Genomic DNA, 19,414 nt, shown 5'->3' on the forward strand with positions numbered 1-19,414 from the left:
GGATTACAGGCGTACACCACCACGCCTGGCTAATTTTGTATTTTTAGTAGAGACGGGGTTTCTCCATGTTGATAAGGCTGGTCTCGAACTCCTGATCTCAAGTGATCCACCTGCCGTGGCCTCCCAAAGTGCTGGGATTACAGGCGTGAGCCACCATGCCTGGCCCAAGAGACTGGGTAATTTATAATGAACAGAAATTTATTGGTTCATAGTTCAGAAAGCTGAGAAGTTCAATGTCCAGGTGCTGGCATTTGGTAAGAACCTTCTTGCAGCATCATTCCATGGTGGAAGGAAAAAAGGCCAACAGAGGGTTGAAGTCTCCTTTTTATAGTATCAATCCCACTTAGGAGGGTGGAGCCTTTATTGCCTAATCACCTCTTCAGGGTCTCACTTCTTAATGCTGCTACAATGGCAATTAAATTTCAACATGATTTTGGAGGGGACAAACATCCAAATCACAGCAAGGGGTAAGAGATTCTTGCTAAACTGATTTGATAGTATTCTTTCTAAAGGCAGGTTAGGGTGATCAGATATCATCTGGGGGAAGGTAGAGAATAATGAATTTGATCAGATATTGAAGGTGACCAGATACCAAGGGCAAGGGACTCTTACTAAAGTGACTCAGCAGGAGTCTAGCTAAAACTGGACAAATAAAGACATGGAAGCCTAAGGTCAAGGTCTAGTTGACAAAACGTATCAGAGGAGCCTAAGTTTGGTCAAGGAGAGAGTCTTTGTATTCATCTATGTAATGACCATGACAATCAAAATATAGAGCATTTCCACCTTCCTAGAAGGTTTCTCATGCTCCTTTGCCATTAAACTTCCCCAACATTCTTGCACCTGGGAACCACAAATGTGATTTATTTCTTCATGACTAGTGTAGTCTCAACCAGATCGTGTCCAGCATCTTTCACTCAGCATATATGTGAGATTCATCCACGTTGTCAAGTGTAGTTTCTGTTTTATTGCTGAGCAGTATTTTGACTGATAGATAAATATGACACAATTTGTTTTTGTTGGGAGGAGAAATATTGGGTCCTATGATAAGTGTTTGTTTAGATTTATAATAAATAATTACTACTGTTTTCCAAAGTGGTTGTACTATTTTATATTCCTACTAGCAAAGCATAAATGCTCTAATTGCTTCAGATCCTTGCCAACATTTGCTATTTTCGTTTTTTATTATGTATGTATTTATTTATTGACACAGGGTCTTACTCCGTCACCCAGGATGGAGTGCAGTGGTGTAATGAGGGCTCTGTATGTATTTATTTATTGACACAGGGTCTTACTCCGCCACCCAGGATGGCATACAGTGGTGTAATCAGGGCTCTGTATGTATTTATTTATTGACACAGGATCTTACTCCGTCACCTAGGATGGCGTGCAGTGGTGTAATCATGGCTCACTGCAGCCCTCTCCTCCCCAGGCTCAGGAGTTCTTCCCACTTCAGCCTCCCAAATAGCTGGGACTACAGGCGTGTGCCACCATGCCCTGCTAATTTTTAAAATGTTTTGTAGAGATGTCTCATTATGGTGCCCAGGCTGGTCTCAAACTCCAAGCCCAAACAGTCTTCCTGCCTCAGCCTCTCAAAGTGCTAGGATTACAGGTGTGAGCCATGCCTGTGCAACACTTGCTATTTCCAATCTTATTAATTTTAGCCATTCCAGTGGGACTGAAGTGATATTTCAGGATGACAATGATGTGATAATTGCCTGTTCAACACATCTTCTATGATGAAGTCTTTTGTCTATTTTTTCAAATTGAGATATTTGTCGTTTTATTGAGTAGCAAGTCCTCTCTCTGTATATATCCTATGAGTCTTTTGTTGGATAAATATTTTGTAACCATTTTCTCCTAGTCTGTGATGTGCCTTAGTCACTTATTTATTTAGCATCTTTTAAAGACTATAACATTTTAATTTTTTGAGCTGCAATCGCATTAATTTTTAAAACTGTTAGGACTCGTGATTATTCTATATGAGAAATCTTTTCCTACTCCAAGGTGGTAAAAATTTTCTCCCATGTTTTCTTCTAGAAGTTTTAAAACAACTTTTATATTTAGATCTATCATCCATTTTGAATTAATTTTTGTGTATTATGTAAGGTAGGGGTCAGGGTCATTTATTTCCACATTTATATCTAATTGCCTGAACACTATTTGTCTAAAAGACTATCCTTCTACACATTTCAATTACGTTGGTACCTTTGTCAAATTCAATTGACCATAATATTTGTGACTCTACTTTTGGACACTGTGTTCTGATTTGTTGAGGTATTTGTCTTACTTTACATAAATACCACACTGCCTTGATACCATAAGTTTGTAGTAAGTCCTGAAATCAGGTAATGCTAGTCCTCTAAAATTGTTGTTGTTTTCCAAAATTGTTTTGGATATCCTATATCCATTACATTTCCCTGTAAATTTCAATTAACAAGAAACTCAACATTGTGAATTTCTGTTAAAAAGCACTGAGGTTTTGATTGGGATTGTTCGAATCTATAGATAAAATTAGGTAGAATTGACAACAATATTAGCCAATGCTCTTGACACTTTTTATTGCTAAATTCCACTCATCTCAATTCACAATTCGTTATCAGTACAAAAGGAACTGCCTTCAGAAGCATTATATTTCTTTTTACTACATATTGAAATAATTTTTTGGTAATTATTGAGGTTTTTTTGAAAAAATCTTATTGTAGTAAGAACCTTGAACGTGAAATCTACCCTCAACAAAATGTTAAGTGCAGAATACAGTATCATTAACAGTAGGCACAGTATTGTACAGCGGCTCTCTGTAACTTATTTGTCTTGCAGAAATAAAACTTTACACCTGTTGAACAGCAACTCCCCATTTCCCTGTCCCCCCAGTCCCTGGCAACAACCATCTTACTGTTTCCATGAGTGTGAATATTTTAGATACTTCATAGAAGTGGAATCATGCAGTACAGTATTTGTCCTTCTCCGACTGATTTATTCCACTCAGCACAACATCCTCCAGGGTCATTCATGTTGTTACATACGGCAAGATTTCCTTTTTTTTTTTTTTTTTAATTTTTTTTTATTTGAGACACAGTCTCTCCTCTGCGGCCTAGGCTGGAGTGCAGTGGTGCGATTTCGGGTCACTACAACCTCTGCCTCCCAGGCTCAACCGATTCTCCTGTCAGCATCCTGAGTAGCTGGGATTACAGGTGCGAGCTACCACGCCAGGCTAACTTTTGTATTTTTAGTAGAGATGGGGTTTCGCCATGTATGCCAAGCTGATCTCGAACTCCTGGCCTCTAGTGATCGGCTTGCCTTGGCCTCCCAAAGTGCTGAGATTACAGGCATGAGCCACTGTGCCTGGCCGATTTTCTTCTTTTTAAAGACTGAATAGTATTCAATTGAATGTATAAACCATATGTTTTTTAACCCATTCATCTTTCAACGGACCTATAAGTTGTTTCAAAAGATACCAAGTTTTGGCAAGGATATGGAGAAATTGGAATACTTATACCCCATAGCAGGAATGTAAAACGGTGCAGCGACTATATAAAAAACAAAAAGGGTATGGAAGTTCCTCAAATATAGAACTACCATATGATCCAGCAATTCTATTTCTGTGTATATATCCAAAACAATTGAAATCAGGATCTCAGAAGAGATTCTATACTCCCATGTTCATTGTTATATTTTTACAATAATATTGCGATGATCCCCGAGGTCTGAAGAGGATTTTTGGCTATAAGTTTTTAGTTCAGCATCTTTACCCAGAAAGTTATTTCCACCCATAGCTAGGCCAAAAGTCACTCAATACTACATTTTCTGATTAAGTTTACCAACAATAATTGTTAGAACAATCCATCTTTCCTGAACTACAGAAACAATAAAAATAACAATAGCTCCAGCTTATTGATCACTTAACTGCCTTTAAAAAATCATTTGAAACATTATAGCAATCCTTTGGAAATTATTTCTAAATTCCCACTTATGAAGACACTAAAGATTAGAAGTTAATTTCTCTAAGGTCTCATGCTATTGAGAGACAGAGCTAGAGACAGGTCATTATGACTGCAAAGCTCACTCTCTTAATCACTACACAATAGCTTCAGACCAATGTTCAACATATCTAGAGTTCATCCTTTATAACCTCAACAACTTTTCCTATTTGCTAACACGACTGAATTAAAAACCGCATTTTTTTACAGCTGTGCTCTTAGTTTAACATAAACTTACTTCATTTTATTTTTTGAGACAGGGTCTTGCTCTGTTGCCCAGGCTGGAGTGCAGAGGCGTAATCATGTCTCACTGCAGCCTTGACCTCACCAGCTCAAGCAATCCTCCTACTTCGGCCCCCAGAGAAGTTGGGACTACAGGTGTGTGCCACCATGCCCAGCTATTTTTCATTTTATTTTCTGTAGAGATGTGGTTTCGCCAGGTTGCCCAAGCTGGTCTTAAAACTCCTGAGCCCAAGTGATCCACCTGCTTGGCCTCCCAAAGGGCTGGAATTACAGGCATGTGCCACTGCAGCTGGCCCCATAAACTTATTTTAATAACAAAGATGAAAATACGGAATTCTACTTACATTAAAAATTACTCCTTAGTTCTAATAGGACAAATTGTAGAATCAGGGAAAATGGCATTTTGATACCTTTTGAATTACTTGGCTGTTTTCTTATGCTCTTCTTTACAAAAAATTATTAAAGGAAATTCAAATATGCAAAAAAGTAGGGAAGAGAGTATAATATTTACTAATGTATGTGTAAATCAAAAGGTATCTGAGGCAGGTCTCAATCGATTTAGAAAGTTTATTTTGCCAAGGTTAAGAGCGAGCCCATGACAGCCTCAAGCTGTCCTGACGACATGTGCCCAAGGTGGTCATGCACAGCTTCATTTTATACATTTTAGGGATACATGAGCCATCGATCACCAGCTTGACTTCTTCCTTTGGCTTCGTGATTTTGGGGAGATTTCCCTTTCACATATGTATCGCCCAGCTTCAACAATTGTGAACTCAGGGCTAGACTTGTTTAATCTATTCTCCCACCCACTTCCCTACACCTGCCACCAGTTTGATAAATCCCAGATACCATATAATTTCATTGGCAAATAGTTATTATTATTATTATTATTATTATTATTTTGAGACAGAGTCTAGCTCTGTTGTCCTGGCTGGGGTGAAAGTGGCACAATCTCAGCTCACTGCAACCTCCGCCTTCCGGGTTCAAGCAGTTCTTCTGTCTCAGCCTCCCCAGTAGCTGGGACTACAGGCGCACGCCATCACGCCTGACTAATTTTTGTATTTTTAGTAGAGACGGGGTTTCACCATATTGGTCAGGCTGGTCTCAAACTCCTGACCTCAGGTGATCCGCCCGCCTCGGCCTCCCAAAGTACTGGGATTACAGGTGTGAGCCACCACACCTGGCCTGCAAATATTTTCATATGAATCATGAAATTATAAGAAATTCTTTAAAAAACATAACTTATTAAAACTAAAAATACAAATAGCAATTCCTCAGGATCATCAGATATTATTTAATGTGTGTGTGTGTGTGTGTGTGTGTGTTGTGGCGTGTGCGTGTTTGTATATTCAAATTAGTGTTCAATTAAGGTCCTAGAAACGGGGCCAGTCCTGGTGGCTCCACACCTGTAATCCCGCACTTTGGGAGGCCGAGGTGGGAGGATTGCTGGAGCCCAGGAGTTAGAGACCAGCCTGGGCAAGATGGCTAATACCATCTCCACAAAAAATGCAAAAAATTTGTCGGATGTGGTGGAGCATGCCTGTAGTTCCAGCTACCTGGGAGGCTAAGGTGGGAGGATCACTTGAGCCCAAGGTTGCAGTGAGCCATGATCACACCACTGCACTCCAGCCTGTGTGACAGTGAGACCACATCAAAAAAAAAAAAAAAAAAAAAAGAGGTAGCGCATTCTAGACTTCTTGTCTTTCTCTGAATATGCAGTTAGTTTGCCAGTTTGTCTTCATATCACGAAGTTACTTAGTTACCTTTTTTCAGATTTTTCTTTCCCTTACAACTCAGTTCAAGGAAGCAAAATTAGATTTTGTTTCCGTTGGACAATGAACCTTAAGCAAGTTTCTCTTGCAGATTTTACCACGCTATGTAGTTATGTATCTATTGGTCATTTATTCCGTAGTTTCGAGTCCTCGATGGTCTGCTTAAATCAATTTTGTGCCCCACGGCCTTGATACATGTTTAAATTAGTTATTAATTACAAAGACATATTATGATACAATTCTTTCCCCAATTAAAAACAAAACTAGGCCGGGCGTGGTAGCTCATCACGCCTGTAATCCCAGCACTTCATCCTGGCCAAAATGGTGAAACTCCGTCTCTACTAAAAATAAAAAAATTAGCTGGGCGTGGTGGCGGGCGCCTGTAGTCCCAGCTACTCAGGAGGCAGAGCCAGGAGAATCGCTTGAACCCGGGAGGCGGAGGTTGCAGTGAGCCGAGATCGCGCTGCTGCACTCCAGCCTAGCGACAGAGCGAGACTCCGTCTCAAAACAAACAAACAAAAACTAGTAGGCTTTTGTGACTACAAACGAGCTGGCTGCACGCTGCACTGCCTTTGGGTAAGAGTGGAACTCCAACTAAGAAAGTACATCTGGTAAACATAAGGGATTCACCCAGACTTGTCCTAAGTAAGACTCCGATTACCCGAACTGAATCAGGAGTCCTTCAGAGCGACTCTAGCTAAGAAGGCCTGTCAGGCCCTCCACTAAGAGTTTCAGGTGGGAAAATTGCGCCATCCGGGTATAGGCAGTACAGCGGGAACTCCATGAACAACCTGGGTAACCTAATCTCTGAATAAGACTCCTCCCAGGTACCAGTGGGCTGAGGGCGGCGGGGCGACGCGCTGACGTCACGTCACGTTCCTTTGCACGTCCCGCCTCCCCGCCCCTCTCCGCACTGTGACGTTCCCAGAGAGGAACGAAGCGTAAACAGCGCAGGGCATTTCGGGAGCGGGATTGTTTCGCGCAGGAAGCAGGCTCCATTTTAGCGCCGCCCGCCGTCGCCATCTGTTTCCCTTCCCTCCCCCATACCCTCGCCCGAGTCTGAGCCCTAACGAGAAGGCTGGTCCTAGGCCGCTGGAGGCTGGAGTGAAAGGAAGGGAGAAAGGGAAAAAGCGGGAAGAGTCGAGAAGGCTGAGTGTTAAGAGGCCAAGTGCGACGCGCGTATCCGGGCGAACGGACTGACGGACGGGCCGGTGCTTCTGCCGCGGCTGCGGCGCCCGCGCGAGTCGCGTCTAAGCGGCGGCGGCGGTGGCAGCGGCGGAAACCGAAGGGGAGCAATGGCGGCCGACAGTCGGGAGGAGAAAGGTTAGTGCGGAGAAAGGTGACTGGCGGAGGCGAGGCTGGGGCTCGGGGGTGGGGTGATGGAGCACTGGTCGTCGTCGCGGGTCGGGGGTGGGGGTTGGGGAGGTTAGCTTGCCTCGCGAGGAGCCGGTCGCCCCCACCGGGACACTTGGACTCATTGGCGGAGACCAGGCCTGCCCTTTCGTCCTCGGTCTCCATATGGCCGAGCACTTCATCTCAGTAGGGTTTTTCTTTGATCGGATTTCACGCTTGACTTTCCGTTTAGCTGTCTGGGGCTGAGAGGGGGCCTTTCTGAGTTGCACGCTCCTAGGTTTATTTCCTGGTAGGATCTTGCGGATGTAATGCGTATTTTCAGGACAACCATTTCTGTTAGGCTAAAATTGAAAACCCCTAATGCCGCGATCAACACTGGTAGTGTGGTAAGTGAGCATGTTTAGGAAGTGGCACTGGCAGATTATTAATCTTGAGAAATATCTGCAAATAACTTCTGGCTGTTCCTGTTAAATAGGCAAAGTGAATTACCCGTTTTGTTCCTCGAATACTTATTTTGGAAAAACATAGTACTTGGAAAAACGAATACTTAGTTTGGAAAGATAACTGTGTGACTTAAGCTGGTAAAGAAATCCTGGGTGCTATTATGCTAGAAAAACGTGTCTAGCTCCCAGAGGGTACAGTCAGAAACAACTGGATGCAAGTTATAGAGAGTTGAAGGGATAGATTTCAGTGAAATGTAGAGAGAACAGATGTTGCTGTAATGGAAAGATAGTAATACTAAGTTCCCAAGCCCTAGAGATATTAATGTAGGTCCTAGATCAGTATCTGTCTGGAGAGTGGTCTAGATTAAGTGCTGCTTTAAGATCTTTTTCAACCCTGAGATTAGCATAATAGTCTTGGAAAGATTATAGTTAAAAATATGACACGGTCGCTGCTCTGTGTCTCACACATCTCTTCTGTGTGCCTAATTGATTTGGGGGGTTTTTGTGGGGGTTTGTTAAGTGGGCTCCAGAGTCAAGTTACATTAGGCGTGTGATCCTTTTTTCTTAATTTTTCTGGTTTCTGCATCAGGAGAGTCTTTATGCTTCAGTGAACTGCCCTAGGTTAGCGACAGGCTTGGAAAGTGGAGTGGGTGGGAATATGTTTAAGATACTGCCCTTAATCCTAAAGTAGTTCTTTGATTAGGTTATAGCAGTTTAACGTTCCATCCTTAAACTAAATGCTAAAAAATCTCTCTGGGCTTTTTTTTTTTTTTTTTTTTTTTTTTTTTTTTTTTCGAGAAATCCAGAAGTAATGGGAACATACGATTGCATGGTGTTAGTGAGTAAAGGCAACTGCTTTTTTTTTTGTTGTTGTTGTTGTTGAGACGGAGTCTTGCTCTGTTGCCCAGGCTGGAGTGCAGTGGCACGATCTCGGCTCACTGCAAGCTCCGCCTCCCGGGTTCATGCCATTCTCCTGTCTCAGCCTCCCAAGTAGCTGGGACTACAGGTGCCCACCACTGCGCCCGGCTAATTTTTTTTTTTGTATTTTTAGTAGAGACGGGGTTTCACCGTGGTCTCGATCTCCTGACCTCGTGATCCACCCGCCTCAGCCTCCCATAGTGCTGGGATTACAGGCGTGAGCCACCGCGCCCGGCCAACCAACTGCTTTTAATTAGTTAACTCAGTTATTAAAATACATGATCTTAATTAGTAAGTGTTCGGCAAACATCTGATTGTCTATAATTTATGAACTGTGGATATGGGAGTCTGTAGTGGTTGTGGTGGGCGAAATGAACCAAACACAAAAATGAGTAAAATTCAGTACTTCTCAAGAATTCGTTGTCTGAGATGAAAATATTTACAAGTCATTAATAGAGTAGACGCAGTAATGCATATTGAAGAAGAAAAGTAGATGATTTTAAAAGTTTTGCTTTAGAAATGATTTAGTGATGATAATGCAATCCAAATACATAAACTGTGTAACTATTATTGGGAAGTAGTGATGTCACCTGTTGTCTATACGTAGGATACATTTCCCCACTTTTGAAAAGGTTCTTTGCTTCAAATTTGCTTAGTTTTTTAATTTAATTTTCATAACAACTTTATTTAAAAACTTGATATAAGTGACTTATCTTTATAGTTTAGAACAAAGATTGTTTCTGGACTACATGTAGAACCAGCACTTACCTACTGGAATTGTTTATTTCGTTTTGGGAGAGTTCTAGATAACCTACAGGTTGTATCATTTACTTGATGATGATCATCACACACTTAGCTTTATAGTTAGAATCAATACTTAGCTCTTCCTCTCTTAAGTAAAAGTGGGACTCAAGTGCTTTATTGTCTTACATGAAACAGGAAATTACAAGGATAAACCCTCTAAAAATCTCAGTCAAGTCACAAACGTTAAGTTCTTTCTCAAATGATTCCATAAATGGTTTAAGATCTTGATAGCAAATGAGTCTGTAAGTTGCGGAAATTGGCAATTATATTAATCACAGAACAGTAAAGACTCTTGTTCATAGAGTTCTTGAATTACGGGGTTTTGCACTTATCTGGGTAATAAAGACATGAATTTCTATAATCTATAATGATGCTTCAATAATACTCATACCTAGAAGCTGGAGCCCGTGTAACTGGACAGATTGCTAACTCCCTGTGATTCCTGTGGTGACAATTTGCCCAAGAAACTGGGTTTGAAAGGTGTTAATGTCGGTGTTAGTTAATATTAAATACCATTTTTCTATATAAGGAGGAAATATGCATCTTTTCTATTATTGCAAACACCTTGTATAAATTGTCTTAATCTTTTACAAAGTTCTCTACAAAGAACAGTTACAAAAGTTTATCCAAAATGTGTATGAGTAATGCGTAATGAGTTACTGCGTTAAAAATAACGTGTTTTCTACATTACCAGACTAGAAGCTCCCTGAGGGCCACGAGTTCACTGGGTTCTTTGTATACAGTAATTGTGTTTCAGTACCTTGAATATTTACCAGGTTGGACTTCGTTGACTGACTGGTTATATGACATGTTCAGTATGATAACCAAAGCTAAGAGTGTCTCAGTTTAAGTTATACAACCGTTCTCCCCTGAACCCCCAACCTCCTGCCAGCCGTATTTTTGGTAAATACGTTCTAAGACCCACAGTGGATACCTGAAACAATGGATATTACTAAATCCTATATATACTATGTTTTTTTCTCTATATACCTATGATGAAGTTTAATTTATAAGTTAGGGACTGTAAGAGAACCACAACAATAATAAAGTAGAACAGTCATTACAATATGCCATCATCACTACTCTTGTGCTTTGGGGCTATTATTAAGTAAAATAAGGGTTACTTTGAACACTGACACTGCCATATGTGGACAGTTGATCTACTACCCGAAACAGTTACTAAATGACTAATGGCAGGTAACATACGCAATGCAAATATTTGTTGACCAAAGGGATGATTCACTTCCGAGGCAGGACAGAGTGGGACGGTGCGTAATTTCATCACACTAGTTAGCGCCCAATTTAAAACTTATGAATTGTTTATTTCTGGAATTCTCCATTTTTATATCTTTGGATAGTGATTGACTCAGTTGACTGGGGGGTAACAAACCCTCAAAAGCAAAACCTTGGATAAGTGAGGGACTACTGTATATATACACACTGTTGTTGTTTTCAGACGGCCTCTGTCGCCTAGGTTGGAGTGCAGTAGAGCAGTTACGGCTCACTGCAGCCTCAACCTCCCGGGGCTCAAGTGATCCTCCCATCTCAGCCTCCCTAGTAGCTGGGACTACAAGTGTGTGCCACCATGCCCAGCTGATTTTTTATTTTTAGTAGAGACGAGGTCTTCCTACGTTGCCCAGGATTGTCTTGAACTCCTGGGCTTAAGCAATCTGCCCGTCCTAGCCTCCCAAAGTGCTGGAATTACAGGTGTGAGCCACCGTGTCCAGCCGTTATACACACGGTTACATGCAGGCGTGTATGTACACACACAGAGTCACGTGCACACACACGCACACAGTCACGTGCACACACACAGTCGTGTCATTTAACAATGAAGATGGGCATTGTTAGGCGGTTCCGTTGTGTTATAGTGTGTTTACACAAACTTAGGTGGTATAACCTACTACATATCTAGGCTGTATGGTGTAGCCTATTGTCCCTAGGCAACATATCTGTTGGGCGTGCTACTGTAGGCAGTAGTAACACAATGGGAAGTATTTGTGTATCTGAACATCAAAATGATGACTGTGCCACAACATTTGTGTATACTATGTATATACTATATGTGTATACTGTGGCACTCACTATAGTAATTTCTTAGGATAAAATTGCCTTTCTTGGTTCACTTTAGTTTGGGCTCTGTAAAGCATAGAGTACGTAATTGATAATCCAATATATTTATTTTACCTATAGTATAAGTAAGATAGAAAATTTAAAATGCTATCTTTGCATTTAAATTGTATGTTTTTTATAAGACAGCGATTTTGGATGAGAAATCCAAGTTTTTAAACTTCATTTGGAGGAATGACAATTTTGAATGACAAAAACTGAGAAACTGGTGTAAATGTACAATGTACATTACAAGACAATAGAAGGGGGAGGTTCTAGTAATCTTGCTCCATTGCCAGATCCCACTAAAACTATATTAAATGAATTAAAATATAATTTATGTTGGTACCTTGTGTTAGAAAGCAAAATGGGTAGTATATTTAACTTTCCTTAAATACTAAATCTTAGTCTGATGCTGGAACCTCACATGTTAATAAACAGCACTGTCTTCTGACCCAGAAGCTTCTGCAGTAAATAATGACTGTCCCAGATAAAGGTTAATTTTCTACCCTGATATCCCTAGAGTTAAAGTTTGTGACATTCCTGGCCAAGAATGTAAAGATTATGGTAAATTTTAAGTTCCCATGTTTACCTAAAACAAAAATCCCCCAGCCAAGCAACAAACAGCTAGCTTTGTTATTTCTAACATCTTGTCAGTTTTTGAACAGGCCTTAAAAATAATGGTGATTTTTTTTTTTTGGTTGGCGGGGAGACAGGGTCTTACTCTGTTGCCCAGGCTGAAGTGCAGTAGTGCTATCAGGGCTCACTGCAGCCGCGAGCTCCCAGACGCTGGTGATTCTCCCACTTCAGCTTCCTCAGTAGCTGAGACTACAGGTGCAGTGCACACCACTAATTTTTGTATTTTTTGTAGAGATGGGGTTTCATCATGTTGCCCAAGCAGATTTCAAGCTCCTGAGCTCAACCTATACGCCTGCCTTTGCCTCCCAAAATGCTGGGATTACAAGTGTGAACCATCATGCCCGACCTGTTACTCTTTTTATATCCTTGTTTACTTCCTATATCCTGGGAATCTGTACCTTTACCTCAAAACTCATTTTGCTATTAGTTTGTGATTATAATATTAATACAAAACATTCACATATGATTATACTTTCACAGAGGAATCTAGCAGCCAGCTGTGGAATCTAGCAGCCAGCTGTTTCATTTTTATTTGAGGCAGCACTTAAAAGTCATGCAATTCCAAATAAAAATCTGGGTTTCAGAGTCCTCTTGAAAATGTGGAAGATCTGACAACACAGCTCTTGCAGCTGTCAAGGAAGTTAATCTTCTGGAGTTGAGTAGGATTGTCCCCTTTAGCTTTCCTCCTCTTTCCCGAAGTATTATATACTGTATACTAAAACTAGTTTGATGTTCCTGTGCCTTAGTGTATTAAACTGAGCCTTGGGTTTTTTTGAAGTTTAAGATCAGTGTTACGCAGGGGTTGCAGATATGTGTGCATGCCAGAATCTGGCAGATAAAGTACTTGCTTAATACGTTAGGTAATAGTATCGTGGGTTTTTTGTTTTGTTTTGTTTTTTTAAAGAGCCAGCATGTTCTTTGTTCAGGTAGTAATACTGATTCACCAGATACAAACTGATTAACCAGATACAAACCCAGATTGTCTCATGCAAAACTTTGACATATGTGACCTTCTCTGTGTCTTAACAGAAGACTAGACTGCTCCAGTTGGTGGTTTTCAGGTGAGAATCTGGGCCCCTAATAATCAAGTAGTATTTTTTTAAGTGGGCTTTCATATTAAATCCTTAGAATTTTTTAAAACAGCATTCAAGAGCTGAGTTTATCCTATAGACTGCTGGTGTAAAACTTTTAGATGGATTTGAATTTTAGCTGTAAATGTAAATACTGTTTAATGTAGGATTGTTTCATTAAGCTTATTTCTTGCACTGGCACATTATGAAAAAATCCATCTTTTTGTGACATCTTAATTTTGGAACAAAATTTTATAGATTTTATCCTGAGGTCGTCAGGAGTTCGAGACCAGCCTGGCCAACATGGCAAAACCACTTCTCTACTAAAAATATAAAAATTTAGCTCCGTGTGGTGGCGGGTGCCTGTAATCCCACCTACTTGGGAGGCTGAGGCAGGGAGAATTGCTTGAACCTGGGAGGCGGAGGTTGCAGTGAGTTGAAATCATGTCACTGCACTCCAGCCTCGGCAACAGAGTGAGACTGTCTCAAAAAAATTTTTTTTAAAGGTTTAAAGTGATTTTTTTAAGGCCGGGCACAGTGGCTCATGCCTGTAATCCCAGCACTCTGGGAGGTCAAGGCAGGTGGATCACCTGAGGTCAGGAGTTCGAGACCAGCCTGGACAACATGGTGAAACTCTGTCTCTACTAAAAATAACAAATTAGCTGGGCATGATGTGGTGGGCGCCTGTAATCCTAGCTACTCGGGAGGCTGAGGCAGGAGAATCACTTGAACCTGGGAGGTGGAGGTTGCAGTGATCCCAGATTGCGCCACTGCACTCCAGCGTGGGTGACAAAAAAAAAAAGTGATTTTTAATGTCTATAATTCTCTATATAGACATCTAAAAAAGGTTTTCAATGTGAAGTGCTTTATGTCATAGAAATTAGGATTTTTGTAGTGCATGAATTGTATGTTTATAGGCCTTTTCTTAACCTGGCATTTCTAATCTTTGTTTACTGTTATTATTCTTGGGTTGGGATACTACTGTCAAACTATTGTGAAGTAATTGAAAGTATACATATCTCTATATAGAATATCAATAATGTTAAATTTCAGAACAAAGGAAATGGTTAAAAACATTTGTTCAGGTAGGTTAAAGAAAGTCCACCTAGATTACTTTATATCTTAAAGAGATAATTATTTCTTCTCAAAAAGGATATGCCAGTGATGATTATAGTCTTTTAACAGCAGTAGCTTGTGAGAGTATTAAAATATTTCTTCTTTTATAATTCATTCTACATTAAAAAAATGAATTAAAATGTATGCAAAGTGTACTTTTTCAAGTCAGTGAAGAATATGGCCAGAAGAATCAGTTTACATTAGCTTTATAACTTAATACTATAAGCTTTAACATTGACCTATTTAAACGAATTTTTTGTTATTAAAAATACACCTCACGTATATAATTAAAATATTTACCCTTAAACAAAACTACAGTAATTTTGGAAACATCTATCATGTATTATGTGTGACACTTCTGTCAACAGTGATTGGAGTATGTGTCCCCTCTCTTTGAACCTAGGTAAGCTTTTGTGATGAACAAATACTGTGATAGTGTTGTTGGATTTCTACCTGTCCTTTCTCTGTTGGGATGCGAGAGTCCTAAACTACCATGTAAAAGATCTGCCTTCTCGATGGTTGCCATAGTAATGAGTAATCACACAGAGAGAAATGTTGGAGAAGCTCCAGCTTTGAATGTTCCCAGCCTAGACATCAGCGAGACTTGTCAATGAACAAGTCCTCAGATGATTTCAGCCCCAGCCCCAGCCCCATTTGACTGCAGCCACATGGGAGACCTGGGTTGAGCCCTGGAACCATGAGCCATAATGAAAAATGTTACTGTTTTAAGTCAAGTTTTAGGGTGGTCATCTTATACAGCAGTAGATCATTAGAACATGTATGTATATACCATACCTGTTTTGTTGAAGAAGGAATTTTGTTTTGTGTTCTGGACCAGATTTTATACATATATCATGTAGTCCAGTCATTAGCAAGAGGGTTGGAGCAGGCAGGTTTTATTAAAGTCCGATAGTTATAAGGAAGGAGAGTCTTACAGGTTGAAAAACTCATAGAAGATTCAAATGTCCTCCTTTTCCTTTCCCCAAAACTGACCTTTTTTAAGTGCCTTTTATCAGAGGTGAAGAATCTTGAACTCAGAAAGACTGGGAATTTCCTGATACCTACATGCAAGTTATAACCTGCATTTTCTTTTTTTTTTTTTTTGAGACAGAGTCTCACTCTGTCGCCCAGGCTGGAGTGCAGTGGCGCGATCTCGGCTCACTGCAAGCTCCACCTCCCGGGTTCACGCCATTCTCCTGCCTCAGCTTCTCCGAGTAGCTGGGACTACAGGCGCCCGCCACCACGCCCGGCTAATTTTTTGTATTTTTAGTAGAGACGGGATTTCACCGTGGTCTCGATCTCCTGACCTCGTAATCTGCCCACCTTGGCCTCCCAAAGTGCTGGGATTACAAGCGTGAGCCACCGCGCCCGGCCTATAACCTGTGTTTTCTTAACCTCCAAGACTTTTCCCCTTGTATATATATTCCAGTGTATATATAAGGAGTTTCAATGATGGAGGAAAGTACTTAAAATCTGGTCATTTGTATTATATCAGGGGTTGGCAAAACTCTTTGTAAAGGGCCAGATAGGCTTTGTGGGCTGTAAGTGTTCTCTGACATATTCTTTGCTTTGTTGTTGTTGTTGTTGTTAATAAGCACCTTAAAAATGTAAAAACCATTCTTGCAGGCCATTCTAAATAGGCAATGGGCCACATTTATCCTGTAGGTTTTAGTTTGCCAGTTTGTGGTAAAACCACACAGTTTATTGATGTTATGGACTGTAATACGGATAAAAGTGTGCACATCATTTAAGTGAGGATGTTATAGTTGATTTTGAATATTTCAGTAGATTTTAAATGTTGTAATGTTAGAGATATAGAGCTTTCTGGTGCACTAATTTGAAATTTATGTTCTAGTATATATGCCCTTTTAATATTTTGCATTTGTGTTCTTTATACTTTGGTTAAAGGTGCTTTTATTGTTCCCCATCTGATTTAACTGTAGATTTGTAAAGCCGGAACTTCATACTGATATCCGTTTGTTACTAGACAATTGTATTTGGTCAACTCGAACATTTGAGCTTCTATTTCTTTATCTGCAAAGTAATGAATGATTAAACATACCCTATTTTATGTGATTTGTATATATGATATATTTTTAAAATGATAAAATTTTAAAAGTGACAGTATTTTTAAAAAGTAGTAAGCATTGGTTAATATTTGTTGTCTTGAAAAAGGTTGTAGGTGCTTTCTAAAACTACAACCAATGTCTGAGTTTGAATTCATTAAAACTTTAAAACAGTAATAGCCCTTTTTATAGGAGAACCAGGCTTTAAGTGTCTTTGAAACTTAAATTTATTTAAATTAACATTCTGCAAAATTATTTCATTCTGTATTAAATTTAGCATGTCTAAAGTATATAATATAAATGTTCAGGGTTCGGGGATGATATTTCTAAATAAGATCTAGTGATTTTATGAAAAGATTTGTATAGCGTTATATTTGCCTATTTCATTGTGATAGCCTTACATTTTTTCTTTTTGTCTTCCACAAGTGTATTTGATTCTGTGAAGACCTGTTGGATCTACTTTTTTACTGATTAGTGATCTTTGACCCCGTACTTATTAAACATCTGTAAAACGTGGATTTACTTCTATCAAACTATTTTTTTTATTTACAATTTAGAGTCCAAAAATGGTGTTTGCTACCATTCAGATCTTGAAGGAATTTTTTCTTAGCAAAAACATGAATCTAGATGATGAGAGAAGCTTTTTTGTTTGACATATCTTGATTTTTAAAAAGATTTTTTAAAAGTAAACAAAAATAAAAACCCATGTAGCCTGTTTTCATTTTAGAAAAATGATAGAAAGTACATATTAGCATTGGTACCACCCAAAATGATCAATTTTGCTATTCCAGACATAATAATTTTCAGATATCTTTAGACTATGTCTGTCTCCAAATGTAAGGGAAAATGTTATCTTTTCCATTTCCTGTATAACCTTCGTATCGTTTATATTAACTATTCTCTTCAGTCACTGATTTCCCACTTTGGGGAAAATTTGAATCCCATTTAACCTGTGTATAGCACCCAGGTTGATTAATAGACCTTTCTGTAATTCAAATGGGCTTTGTTTTTTTCCTGAAGCCGCAAATGTAATTGTTCTATCTCATCGGTTTTCATGGCTTCATACTTCCTCTTTGGCACACCTTAAATTTGGAAAGATGTTTTTGGTATTGGAATAGTTAATGTTTAAACATTTACTATTAGCGTTAGTACATTATTTTAAAATTTAAAATGGTATTTGTGTGTATTTCTAAGGTTTGTCTTGTTGGACAAGGTGGAAGTGGAGACAGAACTGAGTTTTATGCTTTCATGATCATTGAGTATGTCAATATAGTTCCCTTCTCTGAACAAGTTTTATGCTTTCACAGTCCACACCAGCAGGCTCTAAACGTTTTCTTTATTATATAGCACATTGATAATTTTTTCATTTAACTTGCAGTTTAACATAATTTCAGATAAGCATAATAGCTACAAGTGCAGTGTGAAGAATTTTTTTTACTCTCTAACAACATTCTGCAAATGTTAGCATTTTGTCACATTTGTCTCATTCTGTGTGTGTGTGTACGTGCATGTGTGCACACTTTTTTCCTGAACCATTTGTAAGTTGTAGACATAATACATCTTTGTCCCTAAATACTTAAATATGTGTTATAAGGACTTTGACTTAACCATAGTGCAGTCAAAATTAGAAAAATAACGTTGATACTTATCTGATTTAAAAACTTTATTCAGATTTCACCAGTTTTTCCAATTATGTCCAATATTGTGGGCTGTGTTCAGCTATCATGCCTCTCTAGTCTGCTTTGATATGAAATAGTTCGTACTCTTTGTTTCATGACAGTGACATATTTGGATGCCCTTTAATTTGGGTTTGTCTGATTTTTTTCCTCATGTAGGTTCAGCTTTTCCATTTTGCATAGAACATTACAAAAGCATTGTTCTATTCTCAGAGCGTTGTTACAGGAGGTCCATGATGTTGATTTGTCTCATTACTAGTGATGTTAACTTTGATTATCTGGTTAATTTGGCCTGTGCAACATTTCTCCGCTTAAAGTTGTTTTCCCTTTGTAATTGTGGAGAGTGCACATTTTTGGTAGATGTGTATTTATAAGTTGCACATATGTATTTCTATACTAATTTATTGTACACATTTTAAAGCCCTCAGAAATATTAGAAATTAAAGAATGAGGTAAAAATAGAGACATTCTTGCATTTTCTTTTTATGCTTCAGTATCTCTTTTCATGCCTTCTGAGATGTATACTCCTGGCTTTGTAGACCAGATAGCCCAGACTTCTGTTTGTGTGTGTGTGTGCGTGTGTGTGTGTGTGTGTGTGTGTGTGTGTGTGTGTGTATTTTGAGACACTCACTGTTACCGCCCAGGCTGGAATGCAGTGGCACGGTCTTGGCTTACTGCAACCTCTGCCTCCTGGGTTCAAGTGATTCTTGTGCCTCAGCCTTCTGAGTAGCTGGGGTTAAAGGCATGTGCCACCATGCCCTGCTAATTTTTGTATTTTTAGCAGAGCAGGGTTTTGCCATATTGGCCAGGCTGGTCTCGAACTCCTGGCATCACGTGATTGGCCTGCCTCCGCCTCCCAAAGTGCTGGGATTGCAGGCATGAGCCACCACAACTGGCCAGTTCTTTACCCTGTATTGTTTTATAGAAATTAATCTTGTGTCTTGATTCTGAAATAAAAGTAAAGCTTTTTATGTAAAAGTAAAAGCTCCTAGGCGCTTGTGGCCTCACACTTAGTAAGTACTCAAAAATACATGTTTAATGATAGTGATTTTTCCCTATTAATTTTTAATTTTGTTTGCAGATGGAGAACTTAATGTTCTGGATGATATTTTGACTGAAGTACCAGAACAAGATGATGAACTGTATAATCCAGAGAGTGAACAAGATAAAAATGAGAAAAAGGGTATGTAAGAGTTCTATTATTTTTGTTGAAATAACTATAAATAGA

The 19,414-nt window shown here is 39.3% G+C and overlaps 1 protein-coding gene across 4 annotated transcripts in view; it reads left to right on the forward strand.

Moving 5' to 3' along the window:
* Positions 1–6,928: 6,928 nt before the first annotated feature.
* Positions 6,929–19,414, forward strand: part of YTHDC1 (YTH domain containing 1) — a 40,439-nt gene continuing 27,953 nt past the window's right edge. For all 4 annotated transcript variants that reach the window (XM_030818842.1, XM_003268429.4, XM_030818843.1 and 1 more), the window contains exons 1-2: positions 6,929–7,315; positions 19,268–19,369. In XM_030818842.1, coding sequence (XP_030674702.1) covers positions 7,288–7,315; positions 19,268–19,369 — 130 coding nt within the window. In that variant the 5' untranslated portion in view covers positions 6,929–7,287. The remainder of the gene's footprint in view (positions 7,316–19,267; positions 19,370–19,414) is intronic.

This window comes from Nomascus leucogenys, chromosome 9 (genome assembly GCF_006542625.1).
Source record: "Nomascus leucogenys isolate Asia chromosome 9, Asia_NLE_v1, whole genome shotgun sequence".
NCBI classification, from domain to species: domain Eukaryota; kingdom Metazoa; phylum Chordata; class Mammalia; order Primates; family Hylobatidae; genus Nomascus; species Nomascus leucogenys.